The sequence below is a fragment of the Cyanistes caeruleus genome, chromosome 11 (assembly GCF_971803275.1).
Source record: "Cyanistes caeruleus chromosome 11, bCyaCae1.hap1.1, whole genome shotgun sequence".
Lineage (NCBI taxonomy): Eukaryota > Metazoa > Chordata > Aves > Passeriformes > Paridae > Cyanistes > Cyanistes caeruleus.
In genome coordinates, this window is record NC_141711.1 from 5,965,368 (window position 1) to 5,991,281 (window position 25,914).

The following is a 25,914-nucleotide window of genomic DNA, read 5'->3' on the forward strand; positions in this document are numbered from 1 at the left end:
CATTTGTCTGCACTTTAAGGAACACTAAGTTTGGTGTTTCTTATTTAAGGTAATATCCATCTTTATTCTGCACTTGTAACAAGAGCTGGCCAACATAACTGTCCTGAAAACAGTTCTCAGCATGAAGAAAGGCTTTAAAAAGCAGAGCTATTGAATGAAGATTAAAAATCCTCTGCAACTGCCTTTATTATCAATGGCAACACAGACAACAGGTATGAGCCCGTGTTTAGAACAAAAGGGGCAAGATCCAAACTTACTTTATTCACTTGAGTTACATAAGGAGAAGACAAACCCACCCACACCACATCAAAAATGTCACATGGAGAGCCCTCCCTGGACACCAGTGGCTGTGTCCAGACAGGTGCCAGGAAAGAATTCCTCCCTGGGAGGGTGGGGAGGCCCTGGCAGATGCTGCCTGGAGAAGCTGGGGCTGCTCCATCCCTGGAAGTGTCCAAGGCCAGGTTGGACAGGACTTGGAGCAACCTGGAGTAGTGGAAGGTGGGGGAGTGGAACAAGATGGGTTTTAAGGTCCTTTCCAACCCAAACCTTTCTGTGATTTTATGTTTTCCTAGGAACTAAGCCTGATCTCTCTATTTGAGGTACACATACATCATGCAACTTCTGTTTTGTCAAAAGATGATCTCCTGGGATCTGATAATGAAACAATTTTAGCCTGGGAGTTCATCAGTAGGTTTTTCTACTTCTTTTATAATCTGCCCTCAGTTCACACAGCACATCAAGCACTTCCATGACACTAATCCTGGAATTCACAGTACATTTATGAAAAGATTTTAGCTTAGGAACTATTTTCTTCTGAGTGGGCCAAACATATTTTTAGCCCTATTTCTTTTCTAACAGTGAAATACTTCTGATTTAGAGTTAAGTAATGCCATATCAAATCTACAGACTGGGTGACTAAATGCATTTCTTTCACACATTAAAAAAAAAACCAAACTTATAAAAAAAGAGAGAGCACAATCCTCTCTATATACAGATGACAAATAATCCCTTGGCATCTGCTGACAAATATATTTAAAGAAAGCCTAAATCTATCTGTGCTAAACTTGGCCTGATGCCACCAGTTCACCATTGATGGCACACATAATTCACATGATGCAATCACAAGACTTGAGAAAGTTTCCAGTACTTTAGTTCATGGTTTTCTCATGTTAACATATACCTTTCCATCCTTTTTCAATTTAGCAGCAACAGAACTGGGAGACAGGATGGCAAATGAATTTTTGCATGTATCAAAGGTTTTCTTAGTGCTCATTATCAGTATTTTATTTAAATTACAGGTTGGTAAATTAGCTAGAATGAAATATGCTGGGATTTAGGGTTTAGGTTAGAGCAACTGATCTCAATTGTACTATTATCTCTTGTTTGAAAGCTAATTGAAAGGAGACAATTGAAAAAAAAAAATAAACGAGAAAAAGACAAGTATTTTACCTCTCTTAATACTGTGCTTTTATAACCTCGATAAAGTCCTTGAATACCCTGTAAACCAACAAAAGAAAGCATCATCCAGGGGGAATGAGTTTGTCAAAGACCACAATTTATTGGTGATTACGAGGCAAGCATTACAGCCCTAAAGTGTCACACCTCAGCTTCAAATTGACTGTATTGATTATAACACTGTATACTGTATTCCATTATTTACAGTGCCAGAGGGTCCTTAGCCTTTATCAAGACAAATGTTTTATATTTTTGAACAGCTGAAAATACTCAAAACAATTAAAACTTATTTTATAAGTGTGTATAAAATTATGTTGTTTATTATTATAGGGCACTTAATTCAAGTGTTTGGCAAGGCTTATGGTTCTCTGGCCAGCTATATGGAAAGGGAAAAACATATGGCATTGACAAAATCAGCTTTTAAAGCAGAATCAAGTCACAGAGAGAAGTTCCAGTGACCCTCTTGTGCAGGGTTATCACAATAGTTTCCATTTGAAAGCAAATAAAAATCAAGTGGATCATTTAAAGGTCATATTTATGTCTTCCTTTCCCTGGGGTTTACACTCAGAAACTGTGTTATAATATTTTTCCCCGTGCTGTTTTTAGGAGCTGCTTTCTCTTATGGAACACAGCTTGAAAATCCCCCCTTGTGAAACTCTGCTAAAACAGACGTGAACAGGTTTGCACAGGAGGGAACAGCATAACTCCTGAAAAGAAGACAAAGGCCCTTATTTTTCAAAAGTAACCAATACTGGATAAGCACTCATTTCCAGAGCTCCTCCTGGCTCCTCCAGAGCCTCTCTGAAATGTTGCCTTTTGGACATCCCCTCCAAAACCTGCTTCAAAAACTGGGAACTCAATGTCCTGCTCTCCAGACAAGGACTGTTTGCATAAATACAAGCAGAGCTTTGGAGTCTGGAAGCTAAATCCCCTTTTTTTTCCTCTCCTCATCTTTAAATGTAGGTAGTATCCCATGTAAAAAGAGGAGAAAAAAGAGTTGCTCCAGGATGATGCCCCGGGGGGAGGTGGTGGTTTGGTTTCCTCAATCATAACATGCCAATCACTTTTAAGAACAGAAGAATAGATGGAGAAGTGCTGGGAAAGCACAGAACTGCAATAAAATTGTAGGAATGCTTCTGGACATGTATGGCATCGAGTGGGAAAGAGGAAAATTTTTAGAAATTTTGCTGTGAACTCACCTCATGGTACAAGGTGTGGGAGAGAATCCGGAGAGTGCTCGAGGAAGGAGAAACCTGGGCCCTTTGCTTGACAACCTCGGATGGAACCCGTATGAGACAGGCAACCTGCAAAAGAACCAGAGGTTCAGGCAGCAACTGCTGGCCTCCTCTTCATGCAGCAAACATTTCTTCCAAGAACAGAAACCTGACAAATGAGGAAATCAGGTTTGTAATTATAGGACTTAAAAGCTGTTCATGAGCAGCTTATGTATTTGTTCTCAATGTCATGTACTTTCTGATCTCAAAATTATACTAACAGGAGCATGGAAGCACCCTTGGAATTTTAAACTTTGAAAACAGAAGTAGATTTGAGAGGAGAAAAACACTGATAAAACCAAAATTTGCATCCATCCTTTTGGCAGTCACAGGAATTTTCCCCCCCACTTTCACAGATTCAAAGTGGAGATTCAGGACTGCAAGACCAACGAACTTCTTTCTTTTGTAATTTCTTTGTGCCCTCTAGTGACCAAATAGCCATTCTGGTCAGCTTTAGACACAACATATTCCAAGGTTTATCTCACAATACACACCACACTTCATTCAAGGTAAAGCACTGGATTGATCCTTTCCTGCAGAATGAATTTACTAAATTCTGCAGGTGGATAATTTGGCTGCTGCCACAAAGCTCCAGCTTTGTTGAAAAAGTCAGGCTTGGATTTTAAATATTCACCTGCCACTTTGGCTTCAGGTAAGGGTTAAAGCTTGTGTGCACATCATTTCATAGAATGAGGATCCTGAAGTGTGAGTGTTACAAGCCTCTCATCTCTCTAGAAAATATCTTTTCATCAGCATTTCAAATTTCAAGCAGAGTTTGTCTTCAGTTGGTTCCAGGGATACTTAAAGCAGTGATGGGACTGGTGGCAAAACTCTGCAGACCCCATGGGCCTTTGCCAGATTTTCAGCCTGCCTGTGCTGGGCTCAGAAGACATGAAGGTGATCACAGAGGACTTGAAGGGCAGAGCAGCCCAGGTGAAAGCTGTCCATCTGAAGTGGCAAACCAAGCAGCTAACTGGGAAATCCATGTGTGCCACAGACAGTGCAGGAATTCACTGGAGATTGCACAGACACAGTAACTTGAGTGGTCATTTGTGGGGAACACAGTAAAAGGTTTAAGTTTCATTTTCACAAAGACACCCAGAAAAAAAATCTGTTATCCTGTTACATTCCTACAAGTTTACTGGACAACAACATCCAAAAGTCATTACAAACAGATCTAACTCCATGTGCTCTTCAATTCTCAGGGTCAAAAATAACAAGTGACCCCAATCTGTCAAGAAAATAAGAACTGTCAAGTTTTTTTGATAGTTCAGCATAAATATTTATAGAACTTCATGCTTCATAACACTCCATGTCCTTATATTAGCTTTTTATTCCTTAAAAATATGGAGGCAGGAGGAAAGCTTTAAAAAGGCTGGGATGAAAACAATCTAGTCAATCAAGACCAGACAAAGAGCACAGCGTGGCTTCCTGACATCTGGGGTGCTGCAGTTTTGGCAGGAGAAGGGTGGCTACAAAGTAATGTCTCCATTTCCCCCGGACTACTTGGGGTGCATTTCATTTCAAATTAACTTTGATGTTTCTTCCATTTGAATTTGCGCTTACAAGGGAGTCTGTGGCTGCACAAGAACAAAAACAATGATTACATTGTGCTGTTCTGAAAGGAAATAAAGGCTCATGTCACCCGGGCAGTGCTGTCAGATTGGCTCCATAGGGCACTTCTGGTATTCAAAAAGCCACGAGTTGCAGCTGCCAACATCAGACTGCACGGTGACATTTTCGCTGTGCACCTGAACTTACAACGTGTTACCTTGTTTGTTCCTACACATACACCTTCCTATCAATAATAACCCCAGCAGCCTTTTGATGTGGAGAACAGGTCTCTAAAAGGAAGTATGCAAGATTAAGTTCACATGTATCTTATTAAAAAAGTAACAGCCTGGACGGGAGGGTGCAGAAAAATCTCAACTCTATCACGCTCTGCTCCCAATCACTGCAGCGCCTTCCAGGTAAAAGAACACAAATCACATCTCCAGGCTTTGCTTTCTGGGACAAGAATGTTCAAGCAGCACCAGTATGGTAGCACTGCACCAAGAGAGTCCACACTTCCATTTTCAGAGGTGAAAGCTATAAGCAAATGGCACAGGAAGGGTGAAAGCTGCAGGTGTGCAGCTGTCCCACGGCACCTGCCCACGTTCACCTGCACCCTTGGGAGTATCAGACATGGAACACAGACAACAACGTGGCCCCACATGGGGGGCCCATTCAGCTCCCTGATCACCAAGGTCCCAGGAAGAAATTGCTTTTTAATCTCTTGGCTGTTCACACAGATGTAGCTTGCTGCTTGACACACAAGAGCACAATACAGCCCACCAAGCTCGGGCCATTCCTGGTGCATCCTACCGGATTTGGGGGTGACCTGGTGACAAATTAGCTCTGTGCTGAACATCTGCAGAGCCAGCCATGGAGAGGGTCCAGCAGTGAGCCCTCAGCCACCTCAGCTGACATTAAGCATCAGACAACAGCACCCTGGTGATAGGGGCCACGCTCATTTTCCCAAGCAAGCTCTGGAGCCACGGGCCATTCCCATCTTTTGATGAGAGCAAAAAGACAGAGTCAAGATCCTGGGAAAATTCAGGTGCTGCCCCATGAGCTCCTTCCTTATTTACCAGGTCAGGTAACACAATGTCTGTGGTCAGGTTTACATACCATAAGGGCAGGAAGACACTAATATGGAAACAAAAGGCTCAAGAATTTTCAAATTTAAGCTTTAGGAAAACCTGATTTTACAGCTACAAGCAAAGCTATTAATAGTTTACAGAGCAGGTATGCAGAAATGACAATGTTAGCACCTATTACCTTTCCAGCTTTTTAATGCTATGACCACTTCTGAGCAAGAGGGTACTGAATTTCAAAATCCTTGTCTCATACTGGGTCAAAGGGTGACTCCAGTATCTAGACAAAAACCTATGTGCATTTTTAATTTACTGACTTGCATAAGCCAGTCATGAACAAAAGCTAAAACCAGGTCTATTTCATTAACATTTATCTATGTATTGCTAAGACAGTGTATGTTCTAATTAAATTAAGGTAATTTCTTTCCTCTGAAAAGCATTCTAACTTTCGGGTTCTCCTTGCACGAACCAACGCTGCCATCTCCTGGTCGGATTTATGTTGGAACCGGACTGTCCTGGCTGTTGTGAAGAATGACCAGTGCAAATAAAGTCTCAAAAGTTCCATGACATTTTGTATATGCATCAATTTAAACGATTTTTTTTTTTTTCAGTAAAAATGTGGCTGTAGCAAACAGAATCAGATCTGCTGTAAATAGCACTAGGAACCTGCCCAAAGCCTTTCCTATGGGCTCACCTAAGTTTACTGGAAATACCTGATCTTAAAAGTGTAATTTCTGAATAGGGACCAATCCCACCTAAAGCTGGAGCAGCTTTTCAGAATCAGGCAGATTTATCTAATTCAGCACAGGGGTACCCAGCACTTCTCTTTATACACAATATACACAATAAAAAAGGACAGAGGGGGCATAGTCCTGCTTACACTCAGTGCAAACAGAGGCAATGCCAACATCTTTAGAAGAGAACACAACAAATCCTGGTCTTCAGTGCTGTATTATGATCCAAATATTAACATATCTTATTTGGATTAACAGCCTTTTCCTTCCACCCTTTGTGCTCCAGGCAAAGCATTTTCTCCCTGGCTGGATTTGTAGGGTTTGGTAGAGAATCAAAGATAACACATACATTTGTTTTTAGGCACCTCCACTAGAGGTTGACCACTAACCTTGTGAACTGTACATGAGGTGTATCCAGGATCATTAGGAAGGGGACAGAGCAGGTGTCATAATTGCAATTAAGGGCTTAGGCTGGGCATTTAAGCTGAGCTGGTGCACAGGTTTCCTCAGAAGCAGGGACACAGCTGGTACAACACACTCAGCTTTGTAAAGACAGCAGCTTGAGAAAGCATTTATCTCCTCCTGCAGCAGCCTGCACAGCTGATGATCTGACTCACTCCTAAAAGCTCCCACAGCCATAGGGGCTGAGCACTTGTTATCTTTAATAAGAGACAGATATTCCCCCTGCTGTAAGACAGCTCCCTGAAGTAAGAGCCCAATTTCTGGCACCTGATGAGCTCCTGGCTAATGAGCTGAACTATTCTCTGCACTAACCTGGGCTTAGGTGAGCATCAAGACCAAATGTTTTTCCACTTATTAATTAGCCAGCCATTCTGCTCCACAGCAGGAGAAGGGTAGTCTGAGGGCAAAGGACTGACATGGAATTTGTGAGTGGCTGGTGATTTAGGAGCTTGCACCCAGTGACTCTGAGCAAATCTCTGGTTGCATAGATAAGCAAAATTTAGTACAGAATTAAGTACAGAAAATTTAGTACAGAAACATGGAGTAAGCTCCAGAAACCTTTTCTTTTGTTGCAGCTTTGAACCCTTTAGAGCTCTTTCTAAAGGACTCTAATACTTCAATTTCTCAAGCAGGAAGTTAGTTTTAAGAACTTTATCTGTCTGAGTAGGCTGGGAAGCTTTAATTGATGTTCACCATAAAAATATAGTTCAATATTTAACACAAAACTAAAGAACATGCCTGGAAACAGTTTCTCTTAAATGTCATTTGCATAAATTTATTCTTAAATAAGAATATAATTTATGACACTATAAAACTTAGTATCCAGAGAGCAGAGACTTTGGGCTAAACCTCACAATACCTGTTCAAGATAATCACAAACCCATTAGGGAGGAAAAGCTGCTGCACAAAAATGACAACAACAAAGATGCTATGATTTATCAAAGGACATATGTTTAGGCTGCAGTCAATCTGCTAACAAAATCCTAATCTCTCACCCCATTTTTGAAGGTCAGAAGGATTGCCTGCTGCAACAGAATGTAAAATAAGCAAGAAAAACTGAAAAACTCTAAATCCCATTCAAAGAGAAGCAGCAACAAATTGGGGGTTTTGGGGTTTTTAAGTGTGGCTTGAATTAGCCCTGACCATACTGCTGCAGCCAAAAGCTACCTTGGAGCTCAAGATTGCTTTGTTGCTCATTTTCTGCTTGGTTGGGGTTTTTTTACTATAAAAAAATGCTGCTTCCCAAAATAGGTCAATATGTCATAATCTGAGTGTCTCCATTTCTATTCAAATGTTCCCTTCTAAGTAGGAAGTTATTATTTTTAATCTGAAATGTGAAAAATGTCCTTTTCCCGTTCTCAGATAACTGAATTATTAAAATAATTGGCAAGTTTAAAATTGAAAGATCTTAAATTGCACTGATTTCCTTTGGATCTGAAGAATAAAGGGGAAATTCCCTTCTTGGTTCAAGTCAAAAGCTCTCAACAAAACTTGAATTCAGCACTGCAGCTTTCCATTCCTCTCCAAACCCTGTAGATTTATGCTTGGTTCTTCAGATCTCCCTGGGATGCCCCTCTTCAACAGAAGGGGAAAATGAATGCAATATTATGAGATTAGCAAAGTATTTCATCCTCCAAATAACTGCTTCTAACTGTGGTCACAGCTCTTGGGCTGGACATATTAGCTAGCAGGGAAGATGAGACATGAGCTGCAGATGGAAGATGAACTGCCTCACCCTTCCCAGCACCAGGGAAATGAGCAGAAAAGAAGAGGAACATGAAATATCCTCATCATCATATATGTGGTTACATATATTCCTTGGACAGAGCACCTGAACTGCTGCAATCACAGACCCCAAACATTTCAAACACCAATAAACCTTCATCTAAATAACTGCTGCCTTTTTTACCCAAGACAGAACAAAAATACAAGTTCCTCAGGTCAGTAATGCACTGTGGGTCACAAATGCAGTTGTGAACAAATCCTTCCACATGTGCTTGTCAGCAGGCTGTGCTACCTGCTAGAGCACAGAGAATACAGAATGGAAGTGTTAACTCCTATTTTAACAAGGGAATTGTCTCCAGGGATGACAGCAACTCTCCATACATGTACTGCCCACTGTCTTTACATGCCAGGCCCAGGGAAAGTGTTCACCTTCAGCACAAGCCTCAGAACGTGCTAAATCTTATCTTCCCTCCCTTCCAGCACAGTGAAATTCAGTCCTGTGTAAAGCTGCTGGGGTCAAGAACAGGTGACTCCACTCCTAATTTAAACCCCGTGGAGAGAACAAGTTTTGACTAATGGGCTCTGGATGGGAAAGTTTAGACAATGCCAAGCTCTTTGTCCCATCTTTTCCTCTGATTGATACAAGGCCTTCATTAATTTAACTGCAGTTCCCCTGTATGCTGGTAGGAAACATTTCTTCAAAGAACAATCTCACCCAGCAAGATCCCTCAGATCTCAGCACCTCCCAGAGCTTAAAAACACAGTATTTCAGAGATGAGACCATTCACAGGGATGAATGTCACAAGCATTTGGAAATCTGGAGTTTCTGTACAAACATTTTCAACTTCTTGCACATTCCCACCTTAGATGACTTTACCTGGAATCTGCAGAGCTGTTTTGCAGATTTATTTCATGCTGCTATTTTCAAATCCATGACAGCTCTGTTTTATTACTTTCCAGAGCTCCCTCCTGCCTGCTTCAGAGCATCATCTGTACCACCACACCCTTGTTCCTTCACAGTGGCCATCATGGCTGAGCCTTTTCACCCCAGTTGGCTCCTCATCCATCATTTCAGGAGCCCTCAGGGCTACTGGGCTTCTGCCCCTCTCAGATTTCCTTCCCCACACATGGCTCTTCAATTGTCCAGAAACCTTCCAAAAAAATCCTGCTGTGCGTTCCCTGCCTACCTTTCCTTGTCAGATACACCTCAGAAAACTTCTGTCCTCCAGCAGTGGGAATTTGTGCCAAGATCTGTTCACAGCAAGGAGAAACTGTGACTCCAGTTACATCAGATAACAGGCAGAGAACAGGGAAAGTTTGTGAAGAGGACAAGGCTGTCACTAAACACTTCTTTGCAGAAGTATTTCTCCTGCAGATGTTTTGAAAGCTTGTGTGCTTTGCATAAATCAATTGGTCTTTTAACATTTAAGCGATGTAGAGTTTTGTTTCATTTTTAAAACTAGACCTAAAACTTACCAAAAGTAGCCTGATGTTACACACCTCTTGTACTTTAGCACAAACTGTGTCCCAGAGATTTTGAAGTTCCTCAGTACAATCACAAGCAGTTGGTTTAAAATCAAATAGCAAAATCAAGCAGCTGAATAACTTGAAAAAAATCTCCCTTAATCTGGTTGATGCTTGAATCATAAATTACTACCACTTTGAAAGACAGAAATCCTTAAAGCCTAAGAAAAGTAGACTCTTAATTCAATGTACAGAATCATCTGCATGATCCAATCTATTCCAGCAACACTTTCACCATGAAAGTCTGTTAAACTTATTTTAAAAGGCTTAAGAAACTCATTAAATCCACCAGCCAAGCCCTTCTTTCAGCAAAAGTAGCATGGTGCATCCCATCCAGCATAAAACTGTTTCCAAGGAGCCAAGTGGGGTCAGGCTGTGTTACAGGAGGACAGATGGTAATGAGATTCCAGGCAAGAGAGCACAGGCAGTATTTTCTGAAAACACATTAAGTCTCCTGTTGAAAGAGGACTAGTATTTTGCAATTTGCTCACTCTCTTGGGGTTACATTGGCCCAGAACATGGAAAGTTCAACTACATTGTATTTTTATTAAGTATTTTCCTTTAATTGATCCCTTACTCTTTCCTTTATGGGCTTGTCCACATATGGAGCTATTCATAGTTATTCCTGACAAATCCTGCATAGAACATTAGTTTAAGGTAAGTTTAATCCAAAGTGTCTCAAACATTTCCAAAGCTGACTGGTACAGTTAATCACAAATCCATCAGGAAGTACTTTAAAATTATTTATTTCTTGCTTATAACTTTTTAATCCAAATTTGCTTTCCTCTGTAGACACTTGAGCTACAAATCCTTCTAAATTAACTGAGTGTCAGCCCTGTGATCAAAAGACATGACAACCATCAAGCTTCACTGCAAAGCAGCATGTTCTCTAAGCCCTTAACTGAGCAGGTTACACAAAACAGTGTGGGGGAGAGCAGCTGATGATGAAGATGATGCACTACGTGCAGTTAGCATGGAGCATACAAGGGAAGATCAGCATGGGTGGCTGGCTAGGTATTTGACAGTTCTTAATTTGCTGTTTCAGCCTCTAATTGTATGATGAATTTGTGGATTCATGCCCCCATTCATCTTTATTTACAACCAGTTCCCAGCCGCTGCTCTCCGTTTCCATCTGCTCCCTGTTCTTTCTCCACTACCTCTCAAAGGCAGCAGTCTCACCTTCCCAACCATCTCCTAACCACTGCTTCTGCAAAAGGATTTGGCAAAAATCATACAGCATCTGTATTGCAGACCTGCCTTCACACAGATTAATTTATGAATATTTCAAACTATGATTAATTCAAAAGACCACCTACGTTGTTGCACTCCCCACCACTGCTCCTCTTGCCAGGGTCGGAGTATTGCCTTTCTCAAACCTGAGTGCAGCCAGATTTGCAAGCACAAAAGGCACAATCACAGCTAAAATGACACTGATCAATGGCACTGATCAATGGAAACAGAAAAAAGTTTCAGCATTGTGGGAAAGGTCCCATCACACTTTGCTGTCATTTGCACACTACTTTGAATACTCTGATCTGCCAGCACATACTACACTGGTTCAGAGGAGCTAGAATGCAAAGCACAAAATGCAAATAGTTTTATCCATTTATTAGTTCAGTTTTAAGAAAAAGGATAGCTAAAATATTCAAAGCCATTAGCCCCAAGTCTAGACACAAGTACCACACTGCTTCTTTGCTGAACTAAAATCAGCACTCCCTAGAGTGTCCAACTTTCCTGTTGAGCTGAAAAGTCACATCTTCCAACACTGCAAGTTTTGGAGGGTGAAATACCTAAAATCTTAACTTCATGTTTGATGTGAGTGGCTGTCTCATCTCTGTTAGACTGGGCTCCTGCAAGCTGATTTTCTAGAGCTTACCATGCTGCAAAGCCCTGGCCAATTATCCTGCTGGAGACTTTCATTCCATTACTCTGAGGATTTGTCTGACTCATGCTCCTGCTTTTTCCTCAGAACAGGTATTAATAACAACTTTCTTCTCTGACCTAGCCAGCTACTTTCATGGAATTCACACCAATACACTTTTGGAGATTCTTGCTCTTCTATTAAACTGAAACTAGTTAACTGTTTCAAACAATGCTGCCAGGGCAAAGGGAAGAAGTGGCTGATTCGTGTACAGCAACAGACAACAGTGTTGGCCCTCAGGTCTAGAATGCCTCTTTTTATGCAGAAACCCCCCAGGCATAAAATAAAACATATACTTTCCTCTTTTATTTGAAATAAAAGCACACTTAAAATGTCATTCTACAGAATCATGATTTGTAAAACTGTAAACTTGCTTGCATTTGAGCTTGCTTCTACTAAGAAACAAGTTCATACTAGTAGTGAAAGGTAAATGAACTCCCCAGAAAGATAATTCCTGCATTAAGTTTTCGTATTTGACACATCCCAACAGGAGATAAAAAAATTCCAAAGTTATTAATACGAAGGGTCAGATGCTAATCACAGATGAACCACACACTTTGCTCTTATCACAGAAGTACCTCAAGTGGTAATGCACTGGAATTCCAAGTGAGTTTGGAATTTCACCTTGAAATACCTGTCCTCACCTTGCCCTGTGGAGTCACATGATCCCCTCTCCCCAATGAAATGACAAATCTTTGAACTTTTCAGATCTCCAGACTTCTAAAGTACTCTAGATACTTGCACAAGGACAAAAGCAGCTCAATGACTTCAGCTGGTGAAGATCCAGAGCATGGTCATTACCAACAGCTCCCATGCTGGTCCTCAGTCCTCCCCTACACTTTCTCTCTGAAAGTCAAGGTGGTTTGCTGTCTTGCAAAGTAGGGAAAAAAAAGAAAAACAATGTCATCAAAAAGAGCCAATCAAAAACAAAAGGTCAGAAAGATAAGTGTGAAACCACAACTTACAGGCAACAACCCAAAGCTTTCACTAATATGTTGCAAAGCTCAGATCACAACCATAACAATATGTAAATATTAAATGGGAAAGGGCTCCCTTCTCTGGAACATGAGCCAAACAACTTTATGCTCACCTCCATGGAAAAGACAGTGGGATGTAAAATTACCTGTGCTCAATCCAAATTAGCCGTGCTGAACCCAACCACTTGGGCACTCCTGAGGGAAACCTCATTGGTCAAATGGGACAATCTTAAACCTGTCCCATGAAAACACATTTGCAGGAGCTTGGTGGGAGAGGCTCAGTTTTTAGCAAGGTATTTCATAATCAATACACACACTCATATTAAACTGACATTAAAAAAATCTGTACAAATCAATCCAGAGGTACAGTTAACTCTGGGCCTGCAAGACTAGGAGCACCTGGTTACTCCTGAAAATGGGCACTAGGAGCTTAAAAATGCTGCTCCTTCTTGGAGTTACTTATACCACCTTAGAATATTAAAAGTAAATTTCAGAACATCTGGTTTTCCTTTCCACTCCCTATGATGATATCATGTTTTCCAAGCACATTTGGCAGCTCACTGTAAAGATACAGGCAGACTAAACATACAAGGCAAAGCAGAGTCAAGACAAAAAGTTCCAGAGTCCTGGATGCAGTGTGTTTTTTCTATCTCCAGATTTTGGTTGCACAAGTGGTACAATAAGGGCTTTTCCCCCATTGGCAACTCACGTATTCTTCAACCTTCACCTTCCTTGATGAGATGATACACCATGTATCTGCCCTCTAGAGTTTTGGATGTGCCTTTGTAAGCAGTTTTTGATGTATTGTGGGATATTCAGAGTCCCTACACAGCAAGATTCAGCTGTAGGAAAAAATAATTACGCTTAACAGGGTCAGATTTTGTATGTACTTTTCTTTATCTCAGCCTGGGAGATGAGATTAGCTTTCTATATTCCTCCTGCCTAAATGGAAAAAAAAAAAACAAAAAACAAAAAAAAATAAAATGCTGCTATAACCTCTGCCTTTTTATTGCTTGGCTTTGTCTCTCCCAGCCTGGAACTGGAAAAAATGGAGCAAACCAGTTCCAGGGGACTGTTTCTCCTATGAATTTCCACAGACTGTAAACAATACAGGAGAGTGGCTGTTATAAAAACTAAAAGTTCCCATTTGACAGATTTTTCACATATATTTTATCATATCTTGAAGCAACCTTTGTATCTCTTCCTCTTTACATATTTTATCATTTTTAGCAGGTCACATTCAAAACACAGATTAGTCAGCACAAACACATGTTTTAAGTTTTGCACATACATTTTATTAATGCACAAGAAGGTATCTGACTCATACCAGTGAAGGAACAGCAAACCTAAAAGTCCATCAACACTTTCTTGCTCTAAATCCTAATTTCTCTGTTTTGTAAAAAAACAGTGTGGAAATGCAAAGATATGCCATAAGAATCCTAATGTGAGTGTCTTTGGCTTTAATGCTTCACATTTAAATGCAATTTAATTCAGAAATGCTAAAATAGAAGTACACATTATCAAAAAAACTACTGACAAAATAATAGTCCCAGTGGTTATGCCCTGATTAAAACTTAATGACTAATCAATAAAACTGTAATTATAACTTTTGCCCTGATGCAATTTGGACTAGTTTATAAATTTCTATTGATCAACTAAAACTTTATATAAAACATAGATGAGAAGGTCTTGCTTTGTGCTATTTTATTACAGATTCGTTGTAGCAATCTCTAAATACCTATCTCAGTTATTTTAGAGCTTTGTTCTCTCCTCACACCCATCACTCCAAGAGGAGAAGAAAAGCTAGCAAAAACAGGAAAGTGAGGTGGAAAATGGCTGTTACAACATCACAGTTCCCACACCATAATGCCACTGCCATTTCAGTGGCCACCATATACATTTCTCTGGCCTTAGAGCAGCAGAGCCAAGCACGTGAGACAGCCCTGAGCAACTCCTCTAACTGTGCTGCACCATCTCTGCCAGCCCCAGCATGAAAGCAGCAAGTGCCTGGGTTGTAAAGGTGACAGACCAGCCCAGGGAACAAATGGCAACAAGTCCTGAAAGGAGTCATCTGCAGTCAGCTGGGCTTTGGCTACTGCTGATTCAATTACTTGGCTGTAATTTCCTCACAGGATCCTCACAGGCACTGGGAGTGTACCATAAATTGCAGAAGAAGAAACTTTTTCTTCTGGTGGATCTTATTGCAAAGCACTGGCACCTCTTCACGAGCCCCATTGTCATTTTGCTTGGTTCTACAGTAGCACTTGAGAATCTCAGAACACCTCCTGGATCTGCTGTCCCATGACACATCAGGCAAACAAGGAGTTTTAGGGCTGTGCATTGGTGGTAAATAACCTCATACTGATTTCTAACAGCCTTTAGAGAATCTTCATGGAAATAAATTCTGTGCATTGCCTTAAGTTAGAAGTTAAAATCTGACGGCACAGGCACTAACCAAGCTCAGAAAGAATCCACCTGAGGCAACAACACAAACAAATCCCACCCAGCCCTACATCTATCACCTTCTATCTACCCCTACCAGAGTGCTTATAGGTGCTGCACTCATCTGTCTTCATGTACTTGGTTAAATTAAGTTTTCTGGCTAAATCTCACTCAATCTAATCTAAAGCATTTCCATGGAAGAATAAAAATTGTTTGGGTGTCAAAGTTGATGCCACAGAGAGCAGGGAGAGCTGAGCTGTTTCCCATGGGAATTCACCAGAGTGTGCTGCTGTAGGAGTGAGGCACCTGGTGTTGAGCTGAAATAAATGGCATCTCCACACTCCTGGTAGCTTGGGAACAACATACACCTAAGCTAAGCCCCCATGGGAAAGGAAAGAAAGAAGTCAGTTAATAAAAGCAGAATATGGAACCACAGACACAACAGATTTTTTTGTCCCATGCCATCAGTTAAGTTTAAGTTGCAAGAGAGCCAGAAAAAGCCTGTTTGTTTCCATACAGCCCATTTCCTTACCTCAGACCTGCAGAGACAATCTGCACCCCATCTTATCAGTGCAGTGCCAGGACACACTGTGTCAAAAACAGGAGAGCAGAGGTAGCCAGTGCTGGCAGGAACAGGATGGGGTGTTTAGAGCTCAACACCCAGCCCCAAGGCACTGTGCCAACAGTGAGAAACCAGCCTGTTGTAAGAACTGTCACAAGATACGACACCAAACCCGAGTTTCCATAACTGAATGGTTTCCTCTCCTCCCCTGGACACACAATAGATGAACTTCCTTCTTACCACTTCCCCAAGGGAGGCAGCCACCATGTGTGTTGCAGGGGACAAGTATGATGAAGATCCATGAGGCAGCACAGATTTCACATTCTCGTAGGTGATAAAAAAAGCAGCAGCTGAAATTCAAGAATACACACAATCATTGCACTCTTCCTCCATCACAGGGCTGTACTTAAAACCAGGATATTTTTGCACCAAAACAGTACAACACTATCAACAGAATCTGTGAGATAATTCCTTCAGAAGTTTACACCTCTGGCTAGCCCTGGCAAACCTCCCATTAATATCCAAGGTGTCAGGACTCCAGGCCACACTTAGTAGTGAGCTACAGAAAGATGTGTTAATTAGCCAGGAATGTCCAGCACATTTTGAAAAACCAATATCTTCCATATCCATAGATAGAGGGACTGTCTCTTGTTTGAATTGAACAGATGGTCCTTTTTTGAGGGGGGGAGGAAGGGAAAAACAAACAAGTCAGTTGATTAATTGAAAAGAAAAACAAACCCAAAAAGCATAAATTGATACAATTCTGCTATCCTGCAATGTGCAAAACTGTTTCAGTAGCAGTTTATTAGTAACTTCTTCCTAGTTATTGTCAGTTAAATTATTTTGAAATTAGCTCCATAAATTTTTTTTCCGAGGTTCTGAAGGATTTATAAAAGTTCTGTGCAGTGAACAAGAAATGCACAAAACTAAACTGAACACAGCAATATGAGCTGTGTTTATTCACTGCAACAGTCAACTACAAAGGCACTTACACCTTAAGGGTTATTCCTTTTCCTAAAGATAATTTCAGTTTTCAGTCATATGTTGGAAAGATAAAACTACAGTGCAGATTTTGGAGATGTAAATACTGAAAAAAATGTCATGTCTTGCAGGAGAACAGATTTTAATTGTAAAGAAGGGCTGTGTGAATTGCCTTCTACTAATCAAAAGATGCTTATCACCTCAAAAGGAGATAACAGAGCAGCCAAGATAAAGAACTGAATTTTTTTATATCACCTTATGAAGGACATCAAACATCTGAAGGTGTCAGTGGATTTGTCAGCAAAGTTCTCCTAACATTTACATCCGACAGCACAGATTGCTGTTTTTTCATCCCTCCCTACAAAGACAAAATGGGCAAAGGCATCAGGAATTTCAAAAGCCTTTTCTCTGCAGGGACTAAAAGTATCTACTTTTTTAAGCCTTAGTTTCAAAGTATTCCTGATGTTTTTACAATTTAAGTGTTATTGTTTCAGGGATATGGGCAGAGCGTCCCCAGGGCAATTAACTCAAACACCTGCAGTGTTCAAGCACTTTGAAATTCCACTCATTTTTAATGCCAAGAAAGAGTGGGTCATGACAAAAGCGTCCAGGACAAGCAAGACTCAAGCCCTTCTCGGCACCCAGAAATGTTTTAGTCCTATAGGTAAAGACAGGCTTATATCCAAGATTGCTTCCAAGGAATTGGGTTTGCTTTTCAGAGCAAACATGCAACAGCCTTCACTGCAGTCTTGATCAAGTTTCCTCAATGCTGGAATTCTAGAAACTGCTCTTCACAGCTGGACATGGACTCACAGAATCCAGGCACCCATAGGAGAGGAAGCCACAGACATGAATGTCCTATGTAATATAAATTACTACTTACAGAAAACAAAGCATAATCCAAGAAAATTTACCATTTGGAAAGGATCCTATTGCAGTGGAAGGAACACCAGCATAGATGCCACGAAACCCACCAGCTTTCCTAAATCCTTGAGGACTCTGAAGTCTCGTTTTTACAGTATCCAGGGGAAAAAGGATCAAGTCAACACACACACCAGCAATTCCACCAGCCTTCAAGACAAAACCATGGAGAAAAGCCCATTAGTATTCTCAGGGATGAAGCTGTGGTGCTTATGTGAGGAACAGAGGCACGAGTAACCCAAAGCACTGCAGACTGTATCCTTCCTGAGGTCAGCTTATAAACTGCCAGTCTTATACACAACTCAACAATTTCCACAGCTTTAACAAGGAGGCTTCAACAAAAGTAACAAATATCACAACTTTTAAAGCACATTGGTGTTTTGAATAGTGCAATGCAACACTTCCCCATTCCAAAGAAAATCCAGACAGTGAATGTCACTTATCAAGAGACAGCAGAGAATGGCCAACACCTCCAGCAGTTGTGATAAAATCAAGGAAAGACTGAAGCAATTCTGCTTCCCCTCTTAGGCATCTCTAGAAAGCACATTCACATTTTTCCAGCAAACCATTTAAAGTGTTCACACTCCCTCATTGCCTTTGAGGAACAAAGCCTAAAATAAGCTTGTGGGGTTTTTGGGTGGGTTTTTTTTGTTGTTGTTGTTGGGCTTTAGTTGTTGTTTGTTTGTTTGTATTTTTGTTTTCATTTTGTTTGTTTTTTGTTTTGTTCTGGTTTTTGTTTATTTGTTTGGGTTTGGTTTTGGTGGTTCTATAGGCAATAAAAGCCTATAGAAAAAAATGGTCAAATCATTGAAAGGTTTAGATTGGAAGGGAGCTTAAAGATCTAGTTCCAGCCCCCCATGGGCAGGGACACCTTCCACTATCCCAGGATGTCCCAAGTCACATCCAACCTGGCCTTGGACACTTCCAGGGGTGGGGCAGTCACAGCTGCTCTGGGCACCCTGTGCCAGGGCCTCACCACCTTCACAGTAAATAATTTTTCTGTAATATCTAATCTAAACCTACTCTGTCAGTTTGAAGTCATTCCCCCTTGCCCTGTCACCATGTGCTCTCTCCACCTTTCCTGTAAACTCCCTTAAGGCACTGGAAATCATGTTAAATAAAGGTGTTTTCAAAATCATAAAGAAAAGGGGCAGGTTTTCATCCAAACAATTCATAAAACAAAAATCTAAAAAAGTTGATTCAACTAGGGCTCAATCTTCTTCCATGGTCTGTGTGCCAACCCAGATTACAGGGTTTCTGGTTTTTTTTAATTACCCCATGACATGGCTGATTGTAGAAAATAATTAGTTTGCAAAAACACGAGGAAAAGGCTGAAATAAACAGGAAAACTGATTAAAAATAAAACAACATCAAGAGTTAATCCATTATGAGACATTATTTAGATGCAGAGCTATTCAGAAAACACAGGTTGAAGGCTGTCTCATATAGATCAGCACACAAGAAACAGCTGGACAGATTTTTAACTGTGCTTGAAAACAAATCACATGTGTGTTACTCCAATAATTTTTTCAGGGTAACAGAGGATTCAGAGAGGTGTTCACTATCTACTACTAAAGGTTTAATCAATAAGTTAATTACTCTTTTAATCTAGTTGGCTATTTTGAATGCATTGATTTTTCTTCACTCTTTTTCATCAAAATCCTTATCTGCTCAAAATAGCATTGATCAGATTTAATCAGATTTAATCTAGCCATCTGTTAAAACATGAATCAAAGTTACTAATTGCTTCTTTAAGTTCTCAAAGTTCTGTATCTTAAATGTCATTTAAATTCATGAGGTAGCTAACAGAGCACCTGCCAGTGGGTGACAATAGCTGTGTGTTTGCAACAACTGCAGAAAAATGACTTTTGGTTCACAAAACACCTAGAACACAACTTCTCTCCCACCTGTCAGTAACAGCAGTGTTATCAAAAGAACCTTCACCAGGAGCTGGGGGAGGATCAGACCTCACTGGGATCTGCAGTTTCCTTACAAGGGCAGTGCAAGGACAGCTCAAATCTCTGCTCTCCACAACCAGGGATGGCTGGGATCTGTGCCAGAGGAGGTTTAGGTTGGAGATCAGGGAAAGGCTCTTCCCCCAGAGGGTGCTGGGCACTGCCCAGGCTCCCCAGGGAATGGGCACAGCCCCAGGGCTGCCAGAACTCCAGGAGAGCTTGGACACCACTCGGGCACAGGGTGGGACTGTTGGGCTGTCCTGGGCAGGGCCAGGAGCTGGAATGGATGATCCTTGTGGGTCCCTTCCAACTCAGGATATAAACTATAAACTCCATCACAATGATTAAGCAAAACCGGGACCTAATTCCAACGCATCGAGCCACAACCTCACTGCTCGCATCCGTGTGCCTCGGAGCTTTTGGGGCAGGCAGCTGCACTCTCCTCTCCTGCAGATTTCCCCACACCAGCCAAGGCACCACATCCCTGATTTTCCACACAGAACCGACAGGGTGGGTGTTTCCAAGGGAGCCCCTAGCTGTGGTGTCTGGGGCTCCATCCCCTTGCTGAGAGCACACATGGAAAAACAGCTTTTAAAGTGGGAAATGTTTCACAAACAGGGTCAGGGGCTCCCTGTGGTTCTGGAGTGGCTGCTGAAGCCACAAACTGTGACCACCCCTCAGCTCAGCTCATCACCTTGCCAGTGGTCAGGCAGGCCATCTGCAAAATGTGGAATATGTAAAATGTTTCCTCAGACAGGATGTTCTTTGATGTTAGAGCCTGTAACTTTCAAACCTAATCAACAAGAAAGGAGATTTAATTGTTGAAACAGAGAGTAACCAACAGGCTCCATGTGATGTCCATGTGTTAGAAAACCAAAACACTTGCAAGTGAAACTGCTGAAGTTTAGGGCTGCATGTTTCAATAATGTCAGACCTAGAGGGAGGTTAACAAATGCTGGGAAGAGGGATGTACCAGTAACAGCGATCACAAAGGATGCAGAATTTATAGGCTACATGGGCATTTGGCAGAACCCCAAAGAAAGGGGAGAAACTAATAAAGACAGCTCGTCAAATGAGCTGAGCCAGCTCCAACTGGGAACAGGTAATTCTGGCAAGGGGCACATCACAGCCACCAGTGAAGGAAATCCACCCACCCAAAGGAAGAGAAAGACTGAGTGTGTGGATTAATTACCATGGGAAGCCAGAGAATCATTAACCAATAGAAGAGACTAATTAATAAGAGGACATATGTAACCTGCAGCCAATGAACATTAATGCTTTTATTTGCTAAAGAGCAGAAGAAGTGAAAAATTTTGGTGGTTGCAGTGCTGGCTTTGTGGATTTATCACTCAGCACCCCATTCTACACAAAGAATTATATAGAAATTAATTATACAGAAATCAATAACTATAATATATACATATTACTAATTATAAACTAATAGATATAATGTAAATATATATAATATATAATACATAAATTATATACAAATATATATAATATAATTTATACAAATAATATATAATGTATAAATATTATATATTTATATATAATATACTAATAAAATCTATATAATGTATATTCATAGTATTAATTATGTATTATATAAAACTGATAATTATATAGAATTTATAATATATAATTAAATACAATACAAAACATATAGAGTATTTATTATATATATTTATATGTATATAATAAATACTCTATATATTTATATTTATATATATAAAATATACAAATATATCAGTATTTTATGCATTATATATATTATATGTGTATATATATGTGTGTGTGTGTGTGTGTATATATAGAAATTATATAGAAATGTGTATCTATCTATCTATCTAAAAAATTTATATTCTGTAAATATATTTCTATTCTGCTCTGCTTGTGGACCGGGCTCTTGCACACACCGGGTAACACAACGTGTTTTGAGCCCTCTCACTCACCGCCAAGGCCGCCCAGGACTCCCGCGGCTCCATGAAGGGGTGGCGGTCGGGGCCGGCGGCCCGGGCCGGGCTCGGTGGGATGAGGCTCGGCGGGGCCGGGCTCGGCGGGATCGGGCTCGGCGGGACCGGGCTCGGCGGGATCGGGCTCGGCGGGACCGGGCTCAGCGGGGCCGGGCTCAGCGGCGCTCCGGGCACTCCCCGTGCGCACACATGGGCGCAGCCATCTTGCCGGCCCCGGTCCGGCGGTCACGTGATCGCGCATCTCCCAGTGCGCCTGCGCGCGGCCCGGCGCCTGCGCACGGTGGGCAGCGCTGTAATTAGCGCCGAGTGTTAATTAGTTAATTGTGCTTAGCGGCACAACGGGTTACTGTGCGGTACCGACACTGGCGCTTCCGACTCTTCCTGGCGCCCCTGAGGTGCTGGTGGGTGCGCCAGACGTGTCTGGGGTCCGTTTGGAAAGCAGTTTTTCCGTGTGCTCTGGAAAAAAATGACATCCTGAGGGAAGAGTCCTGAAATCCTGAAATTGAGGGTTTTCCTCAGTTGATGTTGATGTCTTCAAGCTGAATCTTCTGTGTCCAGGATGAATTTTCTCACCTTTTGTAAACGTGACTGATGATGTCAGATAACTTCTACAATAAAACTTTGTGTTTCCAGCATTGCGTAAAATTACATTACCCAAATAAATATGCATTAGAGAGATGGGGAATATGTGTTAGGCGGATTCATGTAAATTTTACTATATAATAGATGTAACATTTTATCCCTTGGGGTGCGCTTGATTTGTGGAAACTTTCACCTTGCACCCTGTGCAGAATAAACAGTATCTCCTTTTCCAAATAAAAGTGTTTCTCACAGCATCCATGGGATCTTCCAGCCAGGAATGATCCCCTGAGCCAGAGCAGTTCACAGCAAAAGTAACAAACCCTCCCGGCCAGGGTCATTGCTCCTGCCTCTTCCCAAGAGCTCTGCTGCCTCTCCTGGAATGGAAAATGCCATTTTTCACCGGTATCCCAAAGGCTTTTACGTTTTGCATTTGTGTCCCGCTGGCTCTCCCCCTTTCTGCAAGGGGCATTCAATTAATCAGTGGTTCCAAAGGTTGCAGAGAGGATTTTGGCACAGAGTCCTCACACAATCCTCACCCAGCAGGAAACCACACTTGGAATTACTGGAAATGTGATTCTAGAGGAGGAAGAAAGGGTGAATGTTGGCGAGCACTGCAGTGTGTGCAGAACCAGAAAATTCAGGCAGGCTCCAATTCCAAGATTTCCTTGGCTGCAAGCGCGTCACTTGGGATGAGTTTTGGATGTAGCTGCTGGGAATGTGATGGTGCCTCACATCCAGCTCAGCTCCTCTCCATCAGACTGTTGGGGATGTTTGCAGGTGGGAAGCACTGTGCAGAGCTGGGCTGTAACTTCTGCCCACAGCAAGCACCGTGACTGGCATCAAAGTGCCATTGCCAATTCCAGCAAATTCTTTACAGCTCTCCTACAAAGCTGTGATTTTTTTCCTGAGCTGCCTCAGCCACCACAGAAAGGTGATGTTGAGCAGTTTTCATTTCATTTAGTCTTCATTTTCATTTTGAGTGAAAAGCTCAAAGCTCTGCAGGCAAAAATAGAAAGAGCCCAAGTGTGTTGCATTTCTCAACCTCCTTAGATTTTTAAGGCAGCTCCTTGGTTTTCTGTCTCCAGTTTACAATTTTTACGGTAGTCTGGTGGGTTATCAGTACTTTGCTTTAGTTTGGGCTGTATTGTGCTTATTATGAAGCAAACACTTGTTTGTTTCATATCAGGAATGATCAAACAAGTGGATTCCTTTGGCATTACTACCTCACCAGTCCCTGGTATGGGTGTCTGACCACCTGGAGTCTAAGGCAGGCCGGTTTTCTGTCCTAGGAATGAATCCCTGAAAATTCCCGTGGCAAGGGGGTTAGAACTAGATATTTAAGGTCTCTTCCAACCCAAATCATTCTGTGATTCTACAAAAACTTTGATCCTGGTTCCTGGAAGAAGTAGGTGCCGCAGTTACATATTCCAGCTGTAATACAGGGATGACTGGATTGTGAGCAGTTATTACAGTAACACCCGTCAGAGCACCTGGCTCTCTGAAAGAACCCTGCTATTTTTACAGAAATAAAAAGAATGTGAAATCTACCATTTCCAGATGGTTTTCTGTTTAGTGGCTAAATAAACTCAAAAGCTGAAAGTTCCTCACTTTCCAGGTCCATGTCTGTCATTAAATTAAGCACATTGGAGCCATATTGAGGGGAAAAAAATCAGACATCTGCAGTAAATGAAGCAGGCTTTTGGACTCACTGCTATCCCCCAGAACCCAGCCATGGCAGCACTTAAAACAAGACCTTTTTACCCCCATGTGCCCAGGAGGTTTCTTGATGTAAAGGTTCTTGGGGTCATGGCAGGCATTCTTCACATTGCTCAGTGCAAAGCTTTCAGATACACTCTGTGGCACTGACTCTTTTATTTATCACCTTCTGTCAGGAGAACTGCTGCTGCATCAGAGAGGTCACAACCTTCTATTCTTCCAAGCCACTGTCCTGTCTTAAATGAACAAGTTCTGCTTAATGCCATAGGCCAAACATCAATCTTTGTGCCAAGTCCTTCAGCAGACTTCCCCTGGGCTTGGAAAGTAAATTGAGTGAAGAAAGAGATCTGGTTTCTCACATCCTTTCTTCCCTGCAAGAAAATGCTGTGGGTGCTCTCCAACATCTCTCCAGTGCGAGGGAAGAAGGTGGGCCTGGCAGAACTTTGCACAGGTAGCATCTGACTGCACCTGCACAGCAGATGTTCCTGGTCAGCCCTATTTTCAGCTTCTCCCAAGCCCAAGACCAGCTGTGGCTGGAGGGCAAGCTGGGGAGGCTGGGGAGCAGCCACATGGGGCTTGTCTCAGGCACTGCAGGGGCAACACCCTGAAGCAGAGGAGAGAACAAACACTTGTGTTCATCCTGCTGCAAGTGTAGACTCTGCCAGCACCACAGCAGCTTGCTGGCCAAAATTTTTTTGCTCAGCTCCTCCTTTAATCTTCTTTTCTGTTCCCTGCTTTTCTTTCTCTGCCCTTCCTTGCTGATGGCTGCAGGCTGGTAAGAATGCTTTTTAAAAATGGCCATTATGCCTACACCACCTCACCTTCTTCCCTCAGCCTTTGCAGCACATAAAAGCCTTGGCAAGAGATGAAAAGCCTTTTAATTGTGGTAGAATAAGGAACAAACTGCATCTCTGGAATCACTGAGTGGGATATGAGCTGCCAGCAGCACAGCAACCTTCTAGGTTATGCTCTGAAGAGAAAGAGATTGCAGGGAGTGAATATCAGCCACTCATGGCTCCTCTTTGTCAGGGCTACTTCAGCACCATTTTGCATTGATTTCACATTAATCCTTCCACCAGTACAACAATGCACATGCACAGAAATGCCTGTATGTGTGGATCTGTGAATATGTAAGCATGTTATAGTCTTTGTGTTATTGTTATTTCCTCCCCACTCTCTGGCTGCTGTTGGATGTCTGACACCAGCAGCAGAAGATTTATTGATCTGGTCATAACATATTAAGGCTGCTGAAGAGCAGATGTTAAAAACAGACTTCTTGGCATATATCAGCCCCCAGTGGTATTGGTCTCACACACATTCCAGTTTATTTATTGAAGCAATTTCTCTCCTCATTCTCTTCATTATCTTCCTTCTGGGCAATTCAGGCACACCAGAGCCAACCCCTTCCAGTCAGTCAATCCTTCTTGGATCACCTTTTTTGCTTTAGCTTGGGCAACACCCAACAACTTTTCCTTCCTAAGAAGGAAAAGCCCATCCTCCTGTTCATAAAAGCAGATGGGAATTTATCAGCTGCAAAAATTTATCCTGGCATAAATACAGTGAAAATAAAGACTCAGGGATCCCCCTAATTTGATAATAAGCAGGTGCATAATGAGGCCAGGGAAGCCATCTGAAGGGGGAACTTCAATGATATGACCACATGGAGCCCCCAAGAGGCTGTGATGCACCACAGGAGCATATCGTGGCAGATGAGGAACAAAACACAACCCTTTGACCATAAAAATGTTGTTTGTCCCATTTTATTGCAAACAGCCACAGACATGTGAAATTCCTGGGGTTCTTCCTGTGCAGGAGAGCAGCGTGGCTCCAGGCACCAGGAAGGTGTGACCCTGGTCCTTCCCCAGGAAGTTGTCACCAGCCTCCCCAAACACCTGGTGCGCACACTCTAAGGTGGAGGGCTCCTTCCAGACTCTTGCAGAAGCACAGGTTTATATTCTGCAGTTTATCTCTGCCAGGGATAGGGCAGCAATGCTCCTGGCCACAGCTTTGGTGTAGTCAAATCCGAGAAACCCCCTGACACCAGGGCTCTGGCACAAGGCAGCACCGTCCTGTT

General features: G+C 42.0%; 1 protein-coding gene across 4 annotated transcripts in view; it reads right to left on the reverse strand.

Moving 5' to 3' along the window:
- The window catches only part of SLC25A26 (solute carrier family 25 member 26), an 85,284-nt gene extending 63,470 nt beyond the window's left edge, over positions 1–21,814 (reverse strand). For 2 of the 4 annotated variants that reach the window (XM_086845237.1, XM_086845238.1), the window contains exons 1-6: positions 21,698–21,805; positions 21,522–21,651; positions 17,608–17,764; positions 15,953–16,062; positions 2,655–2,759; positions 1,450–1,497 (exon numbers count right to left, since the gene is read on the reverse strand). In XM_086845237.1, the coding sequence (XP_086701363.1) occupies positions 1,450–1,497; positions 2,655–2,759; positions 15,953–16,062; positions 17,608–17,764; positions 21,522–21,651; positions 21,698–21,783 (636 nt within the window). In that variant the 5' untranslated portion in view covers positions 21,784–21,805. Of the gene's footprint in view, positions 1–1,449; positions 1,498–2,654; positions 2,760–15,952; positions 16,063–16,948; positions 17,052–17,607; positions 17,765–21,521 lie in introns of all 4 variants that reach the window. The other 2 variants (XM_086845239.1, XM_086845240.1) reach the window with 2 other exon arrangements.
- Positions 21,815–25,914: the final 4,100 nt, after the last annotated feature.